This window comes from Meriones unguiculatus, chromosome 2 (assembly GCF_030254825.1).
Source record: "Meriones unguiculatus strain TT.TT164.6M chromosome 2, Bangor_MerUng_6.1, whole genome shotgun sequence".
In the NCBI taxonomy this organism is placed as follows: domain Eukaryota; kingdom Metazoa; phylum Chordata; class Mammalia; order Rodentia; family Muridae; genus Meriones; species Meriones unguiculatus.
The window spans coordinates 120,340,170-120,360,415 of record NC_083350.1 but is presented as its reverse complement, the minus strand read 5'-3'; the positions used below and the strand labels follow the sequence as shown (position 1 = coordinate 120,360,415).

Genomic DNA, 20,246 nt, shown 5'->3' with positions numbered 1-20,246 from the left:
GAGATTACATAATTCACCCCAAGCTCTTTAGCAGGGAGAATATGTCATCAGGGAAAAAGAAGCACTGTGGCATCAGGTAGTGGCTGTCCTACTATGCCATAGCCCAGAAACACTGGGAAAAGCAAACTAAGGTCAGTCCCTGTTTTGACACCAAGGTCTGAAAGCCACTGTCACTGTGAAAAGACGCAACCTGGTTTACTTCCCTTTTTGCATTTCTTGTGTGAATAGGAGCTAGTTTTCTAACTCTGGCTCTTGAGGTGTGGTGGTGTACACCTGAAATACCAGCACTTGGAGGAGGAGGCAGGGGGATCCAAAGCTCAAAGTCATCCCTGGCTACAGTGTCAAATCCAAGCAGCTGAGAAGATGCGATTGTGTAGCTAAACAGTTTCAAGAGCCAAAGAAGAAGTTGTGTTACCATGGTAACTTCACAGCAAGTCAAAGGGCAGATATGAAGGTTTCAGTTCAGATCCCTCTTTGGAAAAAGTGTACCCCAAGATGAACAAAAGTCAGGAAGCACTAAGCTAAAAATCTAAGGTACAAAAGGAGGAAATGGAAAAATACTGAGTACTGATAAGACTCTGGCTAAACTGGTCAGGACTCTCTAAAGGCACTTCTGTTCTAGGCCTTGACCTTTGGCCCTTTGCTACACCTGCATAGGCCAACTTTAGCAAAATTGCTCTCTTGTCAGCTTAGAGGGTGTCTTATCTCTGTCTTGACATCTGAACTTCCATACTTGTCAGCAGTATCAGCTCAGTCTTAACACTCATCTGCTGTCCCCTTGATGTCCTCTGCTTCAAAACTCTAACTACCCAGGTGTCTTTATTATATTTGAAGTTGAGCCCCGTTCCATACTGAGACAACTTCTCTTCTAGTAGTTTCCAAATAAAATCATCCTGGCCTCTTTCAATATTATCAAACTCTACTGTTATCTAACAATATGAAAAACCAGACATGTACATGAGTATCCTATTGTCTATGATTAAGACAAGACCCAGCTATACCAGTCCTAGGTATATACCCAAAATTTGCTCAAGTACACAACAAGGACATTTGTTCAACCATGTTTGTAGCAGCTTTATTTGGAATAGCCAGAACCTGGAAACAACCCAGATGTCCATCAATGGAGGAATGGATACAGAAATTGTGGTATTTTTATACAATGGACTACTACTCAGCAATCAAAAAGGAGGAAATCCTGAAATTTGCAGGCAAATGGTGGGCTCTTGAAAAGATCATTCTGAGTGAAGTATCCCAGAAGGAGAAAAACAAACATGGTATATACTCGCTTATATAGACCTACAAGACATGATAAACATAATGAAATCTACACACCTAAAGAAGATAATCAAGAAAGCGGACACGGGCGAAGATGATCAATCCTCATTTAGAAAGACAAATGGGATGTGCATTGAATGTATGACAGGAGTCTACCGAAAAAGGCATCTAAAAGACTCTACCTAGCAGTGTTTCAAAGCAGACACTAAGACTCGAGACCAAACCCTCGGCAGAGTGCAGGGAATCATATGAAAGAAAGGGAGTTAGTATCATATTGAAAGGATAGGAGCTCTACAAGGACCAAATATATCTGGGCACAGGGTCTTTTCTGAGACTGACACTCAACCAAGGACCATGTATGGATATAACCTAGAACTTCTGCTCGGATGTGGCCTGTGGTAGCTCAGTAACCAAGTAGTCTTCCAAAGTAAGGGGAACAAGGTCTATTTCTAACAGATCTCAAGGGCAGGCTCTTTGACCTCCCCACCCCTCTAGGGGAGGAGCAGTCCTGTTAGGCCACAGAGGAGGACTTTGCAGCCAGCCCTGAAGATACCTGATAAAACAGGGTCAAATGAAGGGGGAGGAGGTCCTCCCCTATCAGTTGACTTGGAAAGGGGCAGGGAGGAGACCAGGGAGGGAGTGTGGGGTTGGGGAGGGAATGAGGGAGCGGGATACAGCTGGGACACAGAGTTAACAAAATGTAACTAATAAGAAAAATAAAATTTAAAAAAAAGATAAGAAGTCATCCTGATAGGCATATGCTAATGATAATATAAGTTATTGTATAAGTTCTAAAGATAATAGCACATAATTTCCTCTTTATAAACATTTCCACAGCATTATTTATGAAAAATTCAAAGGAATCCAAATATTCAAAAGTATATATGAAATAGTATGCAAATTATGGTATATTCACACATAGAAAATAGAGCTCATGAAGTATTTATGAAGTTATAATAACTAAAAGCATTCTTAGAAAATTGTGGCTATGGAAAAATTATACAAAATTCATAAAATGATGGTCTCAATGAAGTCTTTACAGTTTATATTTTGTTTTTGTTTTATTTTTTTAATATTAGTTACAGTTTATTAACTTTGTATCCCAGCTGTATCCCACTCTCCCTCCCTCATCTCCTCCCTGCCCCTTACCAAGTCCAATGATAGGGGAGGACCACCTCCCCTTTCATCTGACCCTGGTTTATCAGGTATCTTCAGGACTGGCTGCAAAGTCCTCCTCTGTGGCCTAATAGGGTTGCTCCTCCCTCGGGGTGGGGGGGGGAGGTCAAAGAGCCTGCCATTGAAATCATGTCAGAAATAGTCCCTGTTCCCCTTACTAGGAAAACACACTTGGATACTGAGCTACCATGGGCTACATCTGAGCAGAGGTTCTAGGTTATATCCATACATGGCCCTTGGTTGGAGAAAGTCTCATAAAAGACCCCTGTGCCCAGATATATTTGATCCTTGTGGAGCTCCTGTCCTCTCCAGGTCATATTAACTCCCCCTTTTTTCTTATGATTCCCTGCACTCTGCCGAAGGTTTGGTTATGAGTCTCAGCATCTGCTTTGATACACTGCTAGGTAGAGTCTTTCAGAGGCCCTCAGTGGTAGGCTCCTGTCCTGTTGCTTGTTTTCTCCTACATCCAATGTCTATCCCATTTGTCTTTCTAAGTGAGGATTGATCATCTTACCCTGGGTCCCCTTTCTTGATTATCTTCTTTAGGTGTATAGATTTCAGTATGTTTATCCTATCTTTTTTTTTTTTCAATGCAGTTTATTCAGGAACCTTGAACAATCATCTGACCCTGGAGAAAGCCAGCCCACTGCTTAAATAGCCTCTGGGTAGCCAACCCCAGCATGCCACGTGGGCAATGCAGATAGGTCCACATACATGGAAGCAAGCCAGATCCTCAGCCTTAGCCAAATGTGGAGTTGTTCGTGACAGAGAGCACTCACCATCGGGAAGGTGGAAGGCGGAAACCAGCTCCATCTTTAAGGCGCCACATTACGCAGCTCTCTACAGTTCCCCCTTTTTGTTTTAGATGCATCAGGCAAGAGTAGAGGTCTGATCTCTGTGTTTATCCTATCTTATAGGTCTATATAAGTGAGTATATTCCATGTGTGTCTTTCTGCTTTTGGGATACCTCACTCAGGATGATGATCTTTACAAGGTCCTACTATTTGCCTTCAAATTTCATGATTTCCTTGTTTTCAATTGCTGAGTAGTATTCTATTGTGTAAAAGTACCCCAATTTCTGTATCCATTCCTCAACTGAGGGACGTCTGGGCAGTTTATATTTTTTAAAAAACACATATTTGTGCTCAAATGTGCATGTACTCATGATTGAAAGAACAGTATATTAGAAAATCTTGCTGGACATGGTACACACACCTTTAATCCCAGCACTGTGAGGCAGAAGCAGGTGGAGCTCTGTGAGTTCAAGACCAGCCTGGTCTACACAGCAAGTTCTAGGACAAGCAGGGGTACAAAATCGAGGGACTCTGTCTCAAAACAAAACAATGGTCAGAAGCAAGGGGTGGTACCTCATGCCTGTAATCTCAGCACTTGAGAGGCTAAGGCAGGAGGATCACAACTTTGAAGGCAGCTTAGTCTAAAGAGTAAGGCCTATCAAACAAAACAGGATGAGCTACCCACGTTGAAATGGTATTTATTAAAATAATAGATGGCTGACTGATCATTGTGGGAACTGAAAAAAATAATCTCTAGGGCAGTGGGTTCTTAACCCTTTGTGGCCTTTCAATACAGTTCCTCATGTTCTGGCAACCTCAACCATAATAACATTTTTGTTGCTTCTTCATAACTGTATTTTTGCTAGTGTTATGAATTGTAATGTAAAGAGCTGATATTTTCTATGGTCTATAGGTGACTCTGCGAAAACAACATTTGACCCTGAAACAGGTCATGACCCACAGGTTGAGAACTGCTGTACTAGAGACTTTTAAAGTCTAAATGTTTCCAGACTCAGAGAGGCTAAGAGCATAGCAAATTCTGTCTTTTCTCCTTCTCCCTCTCATGCAGTGATAACAATGATACAGAGAGTACTGCTTTCCTTTTATCTGGGTACAGGTTTATCTTGCTGTGTCTGTGTGTTAATTTTCATATGATTCTCCAAAATAGTATTTATTTTCTTGTTACAAAAGTTACTGTATCTCCACTGTGAAAAGCATATATGTGAATGTGCTAAAATGCCACTATGGCAAAGACTGAAGACAAAGGGTGGAGAAATTCTTCCAACTCTTGTAAACCTTCTGAGAACTGAAACTGAGAACGTTCATTTCCGCTGTTCTGTGGTAAACCACCTCTGGGCTTTGGCTGAAGCGATGCAATGTGAATTGAGAAGCTGGGGGTGGGGTCTGAGCATTAAATTGCTCTGTCTACTAACGAAAAACAAAAAGGCCTCTGATGGCCATTTCCTTCATGAAGACTAGTTCTAGGAGACCAGAGAAAACAACAGTTGATGGTTTCACTATTGTGCTCAATAGATTTTTGTCAACATGACACTTACTAAGAAGAAAGGGAACCTTAAGTTGCATCCATCAGTTGGCCTGTTAGCAAGTCAAGGGGGGGGGGCATATATTTTATTCATAATTAATGTAAAAGGTCCAGCCTATTGTGGGGAGTGCCTCCCCTGGGCAGGAGGTCCTGGCTGCTCTAAGAATGTAAAATGAAGCCACTAAGCGCCTTTGTCTTTAGACTCTGCTTCTCATTTGAGTTCTTGCCCTAATGACCCTCAGTGATTGGGTGTGGTGTGAAATTAGAAACCAAGTAAGTCCTTTCCTTCCCCAAGACATTTTGCTCCATGTTTTATCAAAGCAACTGAAAGAAAACTAGGGCAAATTTCACAATGATAATGTTCACTCGTGAGAGGTGCATGTGTGCCGAAGCAACCACAAACGGCACTAAGTTTGCTGCTCCCCTGTGGGAATTTGTTTTTTCTTCTGAGTTCAACACCCAGATAGTGTAGCTAACAGACCAAGAAGAGAGAAAACAGGATCAGGCCTGTCTATGAGGAAGAACCTCCTCACTGGTGATTATTACCAAAGAGATTCAAACATTGCCTGAGCCTCAGACAAGAAAATAGTTGGTAATTTGATGAGCTGGGGTGGATGGGAAAGGGAACTCCCCTTTTCTGAGGAATTGGAAGGGGAGGAGGGGGACTGGGAGGAGTGCAGCGATGGAGCTACAACCAGGATGTAAAGTGAATAAAAATAAATTTAAAAAAATTAAAAGTTAAAAAAAAGAAAGAAAATGCTTAGTCTTTATTGATATGTTAGAAAGCTATGTTACTAGAAACAGCATCCTAGATAATATTTGAGATGATACACAAGTGTCTTGCAAGGCTGTTTGCTTATGTAGCAATAACCATGCTTCTGTGAGCTTCCTACTGTTTGCTTATTCCTCACCTGAGTCTAGTGTCAGCAAAATATTTATATGCTAGCTCAGTGTTTCTCAATCTGTGGGTCATGACCCCTCTGGCAAACCTGTCTCCAAAAAATATTTACATGTTGCAATTCATAACAGTTGCAAAATTACAGTTATGAAGTAGCAATGAAAAGAATTTTATTGTTGGGGTCACCATGACATGAGGAACAGTATTAACGGGTCACAGCATTAGGAAGGTTGAGAACCAGGATTCTAGATGAAGGATGTTATCTCTGCCCTTTCTGTGTATCCTCTCCTATTGACCTCACACCCTTCTGTGCATCCTATTTAGGTTAACAGCCTGTATTAGATTCTCGTTTTTTAAATTAAATTTATTTTTATATTAATTACAGTTTATTCACATTGTATACCAGCTGTACCCCCTCCCTCATTCCTTTCCAATCTTACCTTCCCTCCCTCATCTCCTCCCATGACCCTCTGCAAGTCCACTAATAGGGGAGGTCTTCCTCCCTTTCCACCTGCCCTAGCTTATCAGGTCTCATCAGGACTAGCTACATTGTCCTCCTCTGTAGCCTGGCAAGGCTGCTCCCCCGTCAGGGGGAGGTGGTCAAAGAGTCAGCCACTGAGTTCATGTCAGAGACAGTTCCTGTTCCCCTTACTAGGAAACCCACTTGGACACTGAGCTGCCATGGGCTACATCTGAGCAGGGGTTCTAGGTTATCTCCATGAATGGTCCTTGGTTGGAGTATCAATCTCAGAAAAGACCCCTGGGCCCAGATTTTTTGGTTCTGTTGCTCTCCTTGTGGCGTTCCTGTCCTCTCCAGATCTTACTGTTTCCCACGTCTTTCATAAGATTCACTGCACTCTGCCCAAAGTTTGGCTATGAGTCTCAGCATCTGCTTTGATACACTGCTGGTATCAGACCCTCTGTGGTATGCTCCCGTCCTGTTTCCTGTTTTCTCCTTCTTCCAATGTCCATCCCAAGCAACGGAAAAGCTTCTGTAAAGCAAAGGACACTGTTGTCAGAACAAAACAACAGCCTACAGACTGGGAAAGGATCTTCACCAACTCTATATCTGACAGAGGGCTAATATCCAGAATATATAAAGAACTAAAGAAGTTAAAATGCAACAAATCTAGTAATCCAATTTAAAAAAATGGGGTATGGAGCTAAACAGAGAATTCTCAGTAGAGAAACACTTAAAGAAATGCTCAATGTCCTTAGTCATCAGGGAGACACAAATCAAAATGACCCTGAGATTTCACCTTACACCCATCAGAATGGCTAAGATCAAAAACTCAAGTGACAATACATGCTGGAAAGGTTGTGGAGAAAGAGGAACCCTCCTCCATTGCTGGTGGGAATGTAAACTTGTACAACCACTTTGGAAATCAATCTGGAGCTTTCTCAGACAATTAGGAATAGTGCTTCCTCAAGATCCAGCTACACCACTGCTAGGAATGTATCCAAAAGATGCTCAAGTACACAACAAGGACATTTGTTCAACCATGTCCATAGTAGCTTTATTTGTAACAGCTAGAAGCGGGAAACAACCCAGATGTTCCTCCTTTGAGGAATGGATACAGAAATTGTGGTATGTTTACACAAGGGAATACTACTCAGCAATTAAAAACAAGGAGATCATGAAATTTGTAGGCAAAGGGTGGGAACTAGAAAATATCATCCTGAGTGAGTTATCCCAGAAGCAGAAAGACATACACAGTATATCACTTATAAGTGGATACTAGACATATAATATAGGATAAACATAGTAAAATCTATACATCTAAAAAAGTTAAGCATGAAGGAGGTCCCAGGGAAGATGATCAAAAAGACAAATGGGTTGGAATCACTCTTAACCTCACCTCATAGCTCCTTTTTATGGCTAGACCCTTGATAGCTTTTAGCTTTCTACCATTAACCCCAATATACAGTTTGGGAGCTTACTGTATTTGAGTTGAGGTTCATTTGATCCTCCCAAACCTCTATGATCAAGGAGACAAAAATACCGCCTCCCCCCCCATTAGCCTCACCTAATAGGCTTCTAAGAACCTAATAGGCTTCTAACATACTTTGAGAGTATGCTAAGCTGTCCAAGATCTCACAGCTGGTTGCTAGTCACAAACAGAAATTAAACAGAAACAGCCCCCCCTCTCTCCTCCTTCCCCCTCCTTCCTTCCTCCTTTCCTCACCCTCCTCCTCCCTCCTTCACAAACCAGCCTGTGTGTGTAGAGCTCATACTTCCACCTTTGAGTTCTGCATAAAGTCATGATGCTAACATATCACCCCCCTCTTTCTTGTGGCTCTACTTTGTATAGCTTCAGTTACTCGAGGTCAACCACTGCCTAAGAGTATTACATAGAAAATTCTAGAATTAAACAACCCATAGGGTTTAAGTTGTGCAGTGTTCTGAACACTGAGAAATCTTGCACCACCACTTTAAATTATTCTGCCCTGGAAGTCATCTCACCCTTTGTCCAGTTGTTTTGGTCATTAGTCATTGGTCAGTTAATAACTGTTTTAATAACTTGATGACTCTTTGATCACCTCTCCCTGAGGGGGGAGCAGCCTTACCAGGCCACAGAAGATGACAATGCAGCCATTCCTGATGTGATCTGATAGACTAAGATCAGAAGGAAGGAGAGGAGGACCTCCCCTATCAGTGGACTTGGGGAGGGGCATGCATGCAGAAAGGGGAGGAAGGGTGGGATCGGGAGGGGAGGAGGGAGGGGCTTATGGGGGGATATAAAATGAATAAAGTGTAATTAATAATAATAATAATAAAAGACAAAAAAATATGTACATATTTAAAAAAAATTTAACATCACACACATGCATCCACTTTAAGGGGAAGAAGAAGAAAGCTATTTTATAAGAGGTAACTCTATAAAACACTAGGCACAGATCTCAGGGGTCCCTGGGAGGTGTGAGGCTTGACCCCACGCCCAAACACCAACTCCAGCACCCTATGGTAGTGCTTCCTGGTCTGTAGCTCTCGCATCCGGCATTGCAAAGGATCAGGGGAGCTGGGCTCTTTGCTGTGTTGGTAAATAAATAAATAAATAAATAACTTGATGACTGTTTATTTTCAGATAAACTTTTTGGTATTCCTGCCCATGTTCTAGAGACCTTTAATTTATTTAAATAGTGGACCCAATGCATACAGCAGTGATTCTGGACAATTTATTATGATGATTATTAACATGCATAAGCTGTAACTTCAACTTTACCACTATGTCTATATAGGAAAGTAGTTTGTACATGGCACTCATTCTGACACCTACTGAAACAGGATGGATTATTGTCTTCCCACCACTGGTTGCACACATGATGCCAACCAAAGGTTTTACAAAAACCCTTGCAAGTCCTTTGGTGGAAATTTGTGCTGGCAGTCTTGGCTGTCAAACTGACTACCTCTGGAATCAGCAAGAAGCCAAGCAGCTGGGTACTCTAGTGAGGGAGTTTCTTAATCGGATTATTTGAAGCTAGGATGACCCACCCTAGGTCTGAATGACACCTTCTAGTGGCAGCCTCTCGCAGCAAAGGACCCGGAAGAAGGTTGCTTTTTGTCAGCTTGCTACCGCACTCCTGCTCGGAGGCTCTTTTATCATGTTGCTTGGTTGGTAGTGGACTGAGCTTCCTCAGGATTCCAGTGTAAACTGAAGATCAGCAGCTCTTCAGGAACCCTCCCAGGCTCCAACTCCTGAGTTAGACTGCTGAGATGTCCTGCCTCAGGGACTGAACAACTACCAGATTCTCAGAGACAGCCGTTATTAGACCACTGAGACCACATCCTGTGAGCCCGTCTCCTAAACCCTCCTTTAATACATGTGTTCTGTCAGTTCTTTTCCTTCAGAGAATGCTGACTAATACATGACTTATTTCCAAAGACTGCAGAAATTCCTCCCAGCTCAAAGCCTGATATCGCCTAACAAGAATCTGTGGTTTATAGGTGCCATGACAAGAAGCACTGACAGGGTAAAGAGCAAAATGAGCTATAAGCCATATAAGGAGAAATCCAGTGCGTATGCTTCATGATGACTTTCATGTTCTGCTTTCAGGCTTCTCAAGCTGAAGTTGACTGTGCTCTGTAAAGCTGACCACAAAACGTAACAGCGTGCTGAAGATGTAGTTCAGTGGCGGAGCACTGGCCCAGCACCAACGACCCTGGATTCAATCTCCAACACGGAAGAACCAGTCTGCAGACTGAGAGAACCAAACATTCTATCAGAACCCTGAGCCTCTGGATTCTGGGTCCAGTGGCAACCAGGGGGCATCATGCATGTCATCCTTGCTGTGACTGTCTGGATGGCTTCTTCTGTTTCTAGTTCTTCATACACAGCAGACACTTTGCCAGATATAACAAATGAGGATTTCATCAAAGAATGCGTTCACATTCACAACCAACTTCGGTCGAGAGTGATCCCAACAGCCAGTAATATGCTGTACATGGTGAGTGCACTATAGCAGAATATTTGCAGCATGTGTCTGTCAGAAGCAGCTTGCCTGTGTTAATTTGGGCATTAATTCTAGGTAATCCTCGCTGGTTTTTGCTTTTTTGGACTTTTTTTGTTTGTTTGTTTGGTTTGCTTTGGTTTTTGGTTTGGGTTTTTTTTTTTTTTGTTTGTTTATCGTTGCTTGTCATTAATGGATGTAGTGCAGTAAACAGTCTGTGATCAGAACCCACATGGTGGGGCCTTTCCCAACTCTGTCTTAAGCAATTCCAAAGGCATGATTCAGTTCTTTCTGTACACTTCCTCTCCCCAACCATGAGCAGCAGACTTTTCCTTGTTGTCCCCTTTTTCTGTTAATATTTGTAATTTCTGTGTCTCAAGTTTTTGTTTTAATCATTACATGCTGTATAAAATAATGGTGTCTCATTATGGTAATTTCACACAATGTGCTTTGATTATACTCCTCCCATTGTCCCTTTGGCCCTCATCCTCTGATTCCTTTCCTCTTTTGTGTGGTCTTCATTTGTTTCTCTAGAGGTCACATAGAAGAGGACATGATACTTTCTCTTCGACATCTGCTTTATTTACTTTATTTACTTCACTGATGATCTCTAGTCTCATCTATTTTCCTGAACCTGTTACAATCTTGTTCTTTGTGACTCAACAAAACTCCCCAGGATGTTTATATAAACATATGCATACACAGAAACATACTATTTCCCCCACCCCTTCATCTACTTGTGAACCTCTTGTAATTTACAGCTTGGATGTTGTGAATAGTGCCGCAGTAAACATGGATATGCCGCTATCTCCCAAGTGTGCTGACTTCCATTCCTGTAGGTATATGCCCAAAAATGTTATAGCTGAAACATAGTCTTGTTTACATTTTTTGGTTGTGCTGATTTTCATAGTGGCTGAACTAATTTACACCCCTATCAGCAGCCTATAACAGTCTTCTCTCCACCCACATATTAGTGTGCTTTTTATTTGCATTTCCATAGTGGCTAAGGATTGTTGAGCTTCTCTGGAGGATCCTGTTCAGCTCATTTGTTGGTTGTTGGATTTCTTATCCTAGTAATGTTTAACACTTTTAGCTCTTCATACATTTTGGATATTAATCTGTTGATAGATGAAAAATATTTTTCCTTTTTATTTTATTTATTTTATTATTTTATTTTATTTTTATTATTTTATTTTCTTTTTATTATTTTATTTTATTATTTGATTTGATTGAGACAGGGTTTCTTTGTGTAGCTTTGGCTGTCCTGAGACTTACTCAGTAGGCCAAGAACTTACTCTGTAAAGCAGGCTGGCCTCAAACTCACAGAGATGTGCCTGCCTCTGCCTTGCAAGTGCTGGAATTAAATGTGTGCACCACCACTGCCTTTTTTCTTCTTGGGAGAGTCTCACCATTTCTGGCTAGCCTTGAACTTGGTATGTAGATGAGGCTGCCCTTGAACTCAGAGATCTGCCTGACTGAAACCTGCACCTTTAGTGTTGTAATTAAAGGCAGGCATCATCACTCCCAAAGTTTCTCCCCTTCTTTAGGCTGTCCCTTCACTCGGGTAATGTTAGTTTGTACTGTGCCCAGTTTTTATCTGATGCATTCCCACCTGTCTGTTCTTACTATTTCCTGAACCATTGAAGCCTTATTCAGGAATTCAGTGCCTATGCTTCTGTAATGACATCTTAGCCAAAGTAATCCTGATTGGGCAAAAGAAAAGGAACAAATGAAAAAAGGAGATGTAAAATTGAGACAATTGGCTGTGGCAGTTTGAGGTCTCATATAAAGGTTTGGAATGCATTCTGACTTGTTTCTCATACATTGAAAGAACCTGGCTTCGTGCTTCTGTGTGTGCCTATCTGGTTTCTTCGAAACCATTTGTCTAGTGTTCACTGCAATTAGTGTCCTTGGCTGTTTTGATGCCAATACCATCCTGTCTTTTCTGACGAGCACTCTCTAGTTTTCAAGCCCAGATTGACAATTCCTCCAGTACTGCTATTTTTACCTGGAAGTCCTTTGGCATAAGAAGTCTTTCATGCTTTTGCATGAATTTTCAGATGTTTTTCTAGCTTTGAGAAAAAAGCATTAGGAGTGAAGTGAATCTGCAAACATATTTCAGTGGAACTGCCATTTGATGCTACCTATCTAAATCCGTGAAAATGAACAGCCATCCCGTCCTCTGTGTCAGTGGTTCTCAACCATCCTAATGCTGAGACCCTTTAATAATATGGTTCCTCATGACTAGCCACAGGATTATCAACATGGATTGCTGCAGCCATGAATCATCTGAAGGAATGGGCGGGCATGGGAGTGTTAGCAGGCCTTCTGCTGTTGGTCTCCTTGGTTTGCCTGTGGTATATATGCAAGATTAGAGTCTCACAACAGTGTGATGCAGCCATGATCATTCAGGCCTTTACAGCCATTGAAGCAGGACATTCTCCCCAAGCATGGTTGGATGCAGATGAAACAGCTTGCTCATCGTCCATGTATGTAGACTTATCTGCATTGCCCACGTGGCACGCTGGGGTTGGCTGCCCAGAGGCTATTTAAGCTGTGGGCTGGCTTTCCCCGGGGTCCGAGGATTGTTCAATGTTCCTGAATAAACTGCATTGAAAAAAAAATATATGGTTCCTCATAGTGTGGTGACCCCCAACCTTAAAATTATTTTTGTTGCTACTTCATAATGTTGTTACTGTTATGAATTAAAATGTACATATATTTTTGGAGAGTGAGTTTGCAGGTGGGGTCACGACCCACAGGTTGAGAACCCCTATCAACCACTGTGTTTTATAGTTTTCATTGTAGATATCTTTCACCCCCATGGTAAGGTTTATTCCTACATATCGTATTATTGGAAGACTATCAGAATGGAATTATTCTGGAGATCCTTTTTAGCAAATTCAATATTACTACATGCAAAAGCTAGCAGGTACTGCGTGATGATTTTTTTTGCATGATGATTTATTTACTTTTACTTTTTTGTATTTTTTATTTTTATTAATTACGGCTTATTCACTTTGTATCCCCCCCCATAGCTCCCTCTCTCCTCCCCTCCTAATCATACCCTCTCTCCCCCTTCTCCACCCATATCCCTCCCAAGTCCACTGATGAGGAGGTCCTCCTCTCCTTCCTTCTGATCCTAGTCTATCAGGTCTTATCAGGGGTAGGTGCATTGTCTTCCTCTGTGGCCTGGTAAGGCTGCTCACCCCTCAAGGGGAGGTGATCAAAGAGCAGGCCAATCAGTTCCTGTCAGAGACAGTCCCTGTTCCCATTACTATGGAACCCACTTGGACACTGTGGGCTACATCTGTACAGGGATTCTAGTAATAGCCAGAAGCTGGAAACAACCCAGATGCCCCTCAGTTGAGGAATGGATACAGAAATTGTGGTACCTCTACACAATGGAATATTACTCAGCAATAAAAAACAAGGAAATCATGAAGTTTGCAGGCAAATGGTGGAAACTGGAAAAGATCATCCTAAATTAACGTATCCCAGAAGCAGAAAGACACACAGGGCATATACTCACTCATAAGGTGATATTAGATATATAATATAATATAGGACAAACATTCAGTACACCTAAAGAAACTAATCAAGAAGGAGGACTCTGGCTAAGATGCTCAATTGCCATTCAGAAAGGCAAAGAGGATGGACATCAGAAGAGGGAGAAAACAGGGAACAGGATAGGAGCCTACCACAGATACCAGCCTACCCTGCAGGGTATCAGAGCAGATGCTGAGACTCATAGCCAAACTTTGGACAGAGTGCAGGGAATCTTCTGAAAGAAGGGGGAGAAAATATGACCTGGAGAGGACAGGAGCTCCACAAGGAGAGCAACAGAACCAAAAAATCTGGGCACAGGGATCTTTTCTGAGACTAATACTCTAACCAAGGACCATTCATGAATGATGATTTTTAATTGCCCTGCTACATCACTGGATTTGTTTATCTCTAGGACTTCTGATTACAATGCCATATCATCTGCAGACATAGATTTTTTTGCTTCTCCTCTCCTATGCATATTCTCTGGCCTGATTACTTCTTATTTGTACTGGCTAGTTTTATGTCAACAAGTCATCAGAGAGGAGGAGCCTGAGCTGAGAAAAATGCCTCTATGAGATTCAGCTGTAAGACATTTTCTCAATTAGTGTTAGACTCTGCCCAACACAGGTGATGCCATCCCGGGCTGGTGGTCCTAGGTTCTATAAGAAAGCAGGCCAGTAAGCAACACTCCTCCATGGCATCTGCAACAGCTCCTGCTTCCAGGAATCTGACCTGTTTGAGTTCCTGTCCTGAATTCCTTTGGTGATGAACAACAGTATGGAAGTGTAAACCTTTTCCTCCTCAACTTGCATTTTCTTCATGGTGTTTTGTTGCAGCAAAAGAAACCAAGGCAGCGTTCTCGTTCTAGTTAGCAGGTAGAGAGCAGTTAACACCACAGACAGTGGCTCCTTCAGGACTTCATTTGCCATTTCTGCTCCCACTCCAGAAAGAACTGGAACCTTGTCTTTAAGTAGTAAGCCAGTGGACTCTACAGATCTGAATGAGGAGGGTAACAGCCTTGTCTTGTTGATAACAATTTTGAGTAAGAGATATCTTTCTTAACACTTTTATTATTCATTTTTCAGTCTTGGGACCCAAAGCTAGCCCAAATTGCAAAAGCATGGACAAGTGTTTGTCGATTTCAACACAACCCACAGCTTGGATCACGTCTACACCCAAACTTCACTGGAGTGGGAGAAAATATCTGGACTGGATCTTTAATCCTCTTTTCAGCATCTTCAGCTATCAAAACGTGGTACAATGAAATCAAAAATTATGACTTCAGCACTAAGAAATGCACCAAGGTCTGTGGCCATTACACCCAGGTAAGTACTTCCCTAGAGTCTCTTGAAACCATCTTTTAATGGTGAAGAGAGAACTGAACTTGGGGTTGGGAAAATGTATGATAGTAATTATGATAGTATGATACTAATTATGAAAGGAAGACATACTTGGAGGTATTAGTTATGTGGATAAAATCATATGCAAGAGCCATCAGTCTAGGCAGTACTAGATACTCACATGAGATAACATGCATACATTATATCAAAGCCTTGCAATATATTGGATAAGTAAGCTTGCATTCTCTTCTCACTAACTATGTTGCTTTAGGAAAACATTGTAATCTCTCTAATTCAATTTGTTGATGTAAGTATGAATGGTGGAAACTCCTTTACATGTTTGTGGCAAGAACTGAGTGAGCCTTTCAGAATAGAAAGGTAAACACAATGCTCACTGACAAAATGGCTGCCAGAGTTCCATCCTCCAGACTCAGGAATACCCTGGACATTCTCCCATGATGAGGCTCCTCTTCTGTAGGGAAGACAAATTATGCTGGTCTATTGAAGAGGTTGGGACCACTAATTCAGCCTCCTATCTATATGAGAGAGAGATGTCATTTTGAAAATTAGTTTTCTTGTATCCCAAGTTTTAGCCTTCCTTTTTTTTTTTTTCCATAGATGTAAAGGAAGAATTTACAAATTTGGGGAAGTTTTCTGCTGTGTCAAATCTGTATGACATGAACTTGAGTTTCCTCTTGTTCTGACTCCCAGGGACGAGGGATACAAGTATGGGCAACAACCCTGTTATAAAGTGAATTGTATTCTGACTGCTACCTATAGCTACTTAGAATCCAATCAAAGTAACAGGCTCATTCATACACACTGTATACCTTCTATACCTGGTTAATGTATCTTGGAGTCTTTCTTTTTATTTGACAAACTCCATTTTCAAGAACCACCTGCCACATCACTTACTGTGTGAAACATGGGTGAGAGCGTTTGGCTGCACAGTTTCTGTGTCATCCTTACTCATCTGGCCCATGTCAGTTTCTCTTAATTGTACCAGCCATGTACACATGTGTCTTCTCAAATCAGGGAGCGCTCTCCTGAGAGCCAGAAGCCATGCTCAGCTGTATCTTGCTTTCCCTAACAAGCAACTAACAGCACACCATGAATGCTAACCAACCTTTGCACATTTCTGAAAAGGTGCAGGAGGTCCAAAGATTAAGAAAGTTTAACAACACTACCAAAGAAAGTGCTGAAAAACTAACAGTTAAACAAAATTCTAAAGTGAGCTAAGGTGGTACATGGGACTGGTGACATGGAGTTTCCAGAATGTAAAATGAGAACATGAAGAAGTTGTTGAAATACAGGCAGACATGGTGCTGGAGAAGGACCTGAGAATACTACATCTGGATTGGCAGGAATCAGGAAGAGACACTGGGCCTGGCTTAGACATTTGACACCTCAAAAACCACCCCTAGTGACACTCTTCCTCCAACAAGACCATACCAACCCCAACAATTACACACCTCCGTACCAGTACTATGCCTATGGTGGGAAGGGCCATTTTGATTCAAACCACCACAGCATGATAATTTAATTTTTCTAAAGTAAGCGTGATTCCTTTTTTGCAGGCAGACTGGCCATGATTGTAGTTTATGTGTCTTGGGACAATTGACAGTTATCAGAGCTCCATCTAACAGTTCCAAGACTGCCTCTGTCTTCATTTTATGGAGATTTCCACAATCCTCCAGATTACTCACCCTTGTGCCCACATTGTTAGCACAATTCTTGGCACAAAATAGCTTGATAGTTATGGTAAAAAATATTTTAAAGTGATTTTTTAATCACTGTAAAAGATTATTAATGGTTGGTTTGTCTTGAAGACAAACTAGTTAGCTTCTCAAATGTTTTTCCTGTAGTTTTAAATACTAATCTTTAGTAGAGATGAGCCACATAATTTATGGGATTCAGTGAAAAATGAAGAAATATGATGCATTGTTGAAAAAGAGGGAGATCTTTTAAACAACTCCATTTGTTTAAAAAACTTAGCTATTGTGAACAGTGCTGTGATAAAAACTAATGGGCAAGGGTCTCTGTGCTGTGATGACCTGAGCCCATTGGCAATGCTGCATAGCTAGGTCACATGGTATATCTATTTAAGTTTTTTGAGAAACCTCCATACCAATTTCCATGGTGTCTTTATTAGTTTGTAGGTGGGAACCAGCAATGAATGAAGGTTCCCTTTTGTGAGAGAGAAAGGAGAGAGCATCAGTGGAGGTGGCGATTTTGCAGGAGCATATTGATTTAAACTAAGTTTGGCGCTCTCTTGAGCACCAGACCCAATTGACAGCTCTGGTTCTAGCTCTGTTCTGTTTCCTCAACATCAGGACCGCATTTATATCTGCTCTGCTGACTGCTCCTATATTTTCCTAACCCAGGTTTGTAGTTCCCCTTGTTTCTATTACCTTTGCCTATATGGTCTTATTTAGCCTTGTGCCTCAAGATTTCTCTCTGGTGTCACTCCATCCTCTAAACTAAATGGTTAAGCACAGCAGCTATGCTGGGCTTTACTGAGAAATAGAATGGGCAGCTCAAAATGAACATGTTTTGAACAGAACCCTGTGCCCAGGTTCCTACTCACCTGGCTTATTCCCCAGTTTTGTCTCAAAAAAGTGTCACTTCGGTCTGAAGCCTAAATGTTCCCCCAAACTCAAAACAAAGTAAAATATTTTCAGCTGTTCTTGTGAGTCATGAACTCCACGAGGTTCCAGGAATTCCGTTACACAAGAGTGAGTCACCATGTGTTCATTCATACACTGCTCAAACAACCTCCATGATTGCCCCCCCTTTCCTGCTCGTCTCAGTCCATCCCTTTCATGAGTACCAAGTGGACCCAAAAAGACTATTTTCCTTATCGAACAGATTCCTTCAGTCAGTGCTGCCTTTGAGCTCATCATCTTTGACTGTCCTCAAATCAGGTTATGCCCCCCCCCACTTGCCTTTTTTCTGCTCCTCTAACATGTCAAGCAATTTGTACTCCAGGAGCTTTTATCCCTGAGAATGGATGTTGTCCACTGTCCAAGTCTTCTGATGTTTACTCTGTCTACATCCTCATCACTTCCATCTCAATTCAAAGGTTACTTCAGAGATGTCTTCCCCTCAATACCCCTTTTAATCAGCTGCTTTCTTCCCTTTGAGACACGCCATCGTGTTACCCTGTTTTATTTCATTGTAGTAGCTTTCTGTAGAAAGCATGGCTTAGAGAAAGCATTAGAGAAAACCAGGATTGTTCAGCACACTCAGGCTTGCTTTCTTCAATGGAAGGGAGAATGACACCTGGTCACCTGGAATGCTGTCTAGAAAGTAGGCAAACAACCTCTGATCCTTTGCTATTCTATAAGGAGCCAGCCTCCACCTGAATTTCCCCAAATTCTGAGAACTGTTTGGGCTCTAATCCTAGACTTTGTCTCTTAGTGAATAGAACTCATCCTTATGCAAGAAGCCCCTTATGCCTTGGAGTCCTCTATCAATAGAATCCATCCTTGTACTTGTTACAAACCCTTCCTGTACTCTAGGCCCTATCCGTGAGCCCTGTTGTCAGGCAATAGAACTGAGGTCACAGGTGATTTGCTACTCATTTCAATGTAGTCATCATGAAGCTTTCTTATGAGAATTGTTATAGGAAGAATTTTCCCGTTTGACTGGTGTTGAATTGTGTACAAGAATTAAACCACAGCATCCAAGTTTTGATCCAGTCTGACCAAATCCAGTTTTCAGTTTCACCTCTTCATGGTTCCATTTCCCGCCAGCAGCGATACATGTAGGGATCCTCTAAGAGCTTTCCCGTATCATCTTGTCATGTACAAGTATATTTTACACATTCAACCATGCTTACTGTACTGGGATTGTAATTCAGGACTTGTTTCCAGCTAAATTTTGAGTGCCTAAAACTTCTCTAGTAGAGACTGTTATATAAATAAGTAGATATTCTTTACCATGACTATGAAGGCTTGATCATAAATAAATGTTTATTTTACTGTTTGTTTGGTAAGAAGTCTTCTTGTACTTTCAGGTTGTTTGGGCAGAGAGTTACAAGATTGGCTGTGCAGTGAAATTTTGCCCTACAGTTTCTGGCTATAATGGTATTTCTAACGCAGCACATTTTATATGCAACTATGGACCAGGGTACGTGCCTGAATTAAACTCTAAAAATATATTAATATAGGAATTCATCTTTAATATAGAAAATCTAGAAAAAGTATAAAGGAGAAATCTCAAGACCTCTAAATCCCCTGTCCAGAGCCTCACTGCATTAGTATTCTAATACATTTTATGTGCACACACACACATGCACACATGTGCACATATGCTTTAAAACACTACAAAAGCATTCATCTTTAAGAGTAGCAAGATTAAAATGCTTACCAGGGATGTGAATTGGTATCTTGATTACACACACACAGGCACACACAGGCACACACATACACATATGCTTTAAGACACTACAAAAGCATTCATCTTTAAGAGTAGCAAGATTAAAATGCTTACCAGGGATGTAAATTGATATATTGGTAATACAAGGATGGAGGATTGACATTAACTTATTGTTTAGTTAGGCAATTTTGTTTCTGCACTTTAAAACAGAGAACTAAGGTGAAATTGCTCAGTTCACACTAATTATTTCCTTACTTTAGACAGCTGAATTTTTCAGAGAGAAACAGTTTCTCCCCTCTGGAAATGAGAAAAGTGGTTTTCATGCATAGGAAGCCACGGTCAGACCAGAAATAAAGGTTTTGTGGCTCGGTTCCAGTAATTTAAAAACAGTGGTAGATAATGCTTGAGGTATTCTGTGTGAACATTCTACATGTTTCATGTGCTAGCTTATTCTTGCTTTATTTTTGTACAAGATGCACATTATTTCAGTTGTTCCTATGTTTCTTGAGAGTTGCTTGTGTCCTAACGTGGTCAGTTTTAGAGAAATTACCATGGGCTGCTGAGAAGAAAGAATATTCTTTAGTGCCTGAATGCAATGTTCTATAAACTTTTCTTACATCTCATTTTACCCCAGGGCTTCTTTAGTTTTTGTCTGTATGACCTAGGGATGAGAATGGGGTTACAAAGCCATCCATTATCACTGTTACAGTCAATAATGTGATTTTCGAATTAAACGTTTTCTTTTGAGGGTATTGGGAGTTTAAATATGTATAACAGTAATATCTACTCGGTAGTCTTTTCCTTTAATGAATATGAAGTATCTTCCCATGTCCTGATTAGTT

At 41.2% G+C, this 20,246-nt stretch overlaps 1 protein-coding gene across 3 annotated transcripts in view; it reads left to right on the top strand.

Moving 5' to 3' along the window:
* Glipr1 (GLI pathogenesis related 1) overlaps positions 1–20,246 on the top strand; it is a 30,652-nt gene that overhangs the window by 4,199 nt on the left and 6,207 nt on the right. For 2 of the 3 annotated variants that reach the window (XM_021627404.2, XM_021627403.2), the window contains 3 exons: positions 9,742–10,132; positions 14,770–15,009; positions 19,043–19,155. In XM_021627404.2, coding sequence (XP_021483079.1) covers positions 9,959–10,132; positions 14,770–15,009; positions 19,043–19,155 — 527 coding nt within the window. In that variant the 5' untranslated portion in view covers positions 9,742–9,958. Of the gene's footprint in view, positions 1–9,495; positions 9,659–9,741; positions 10,133–14,769; positions 15,010–19,042; positions 19,156–20,246 lie in introns of those variants that run through there. The other variant, XM_021627405.2, reaches the window with a different exon arrangement.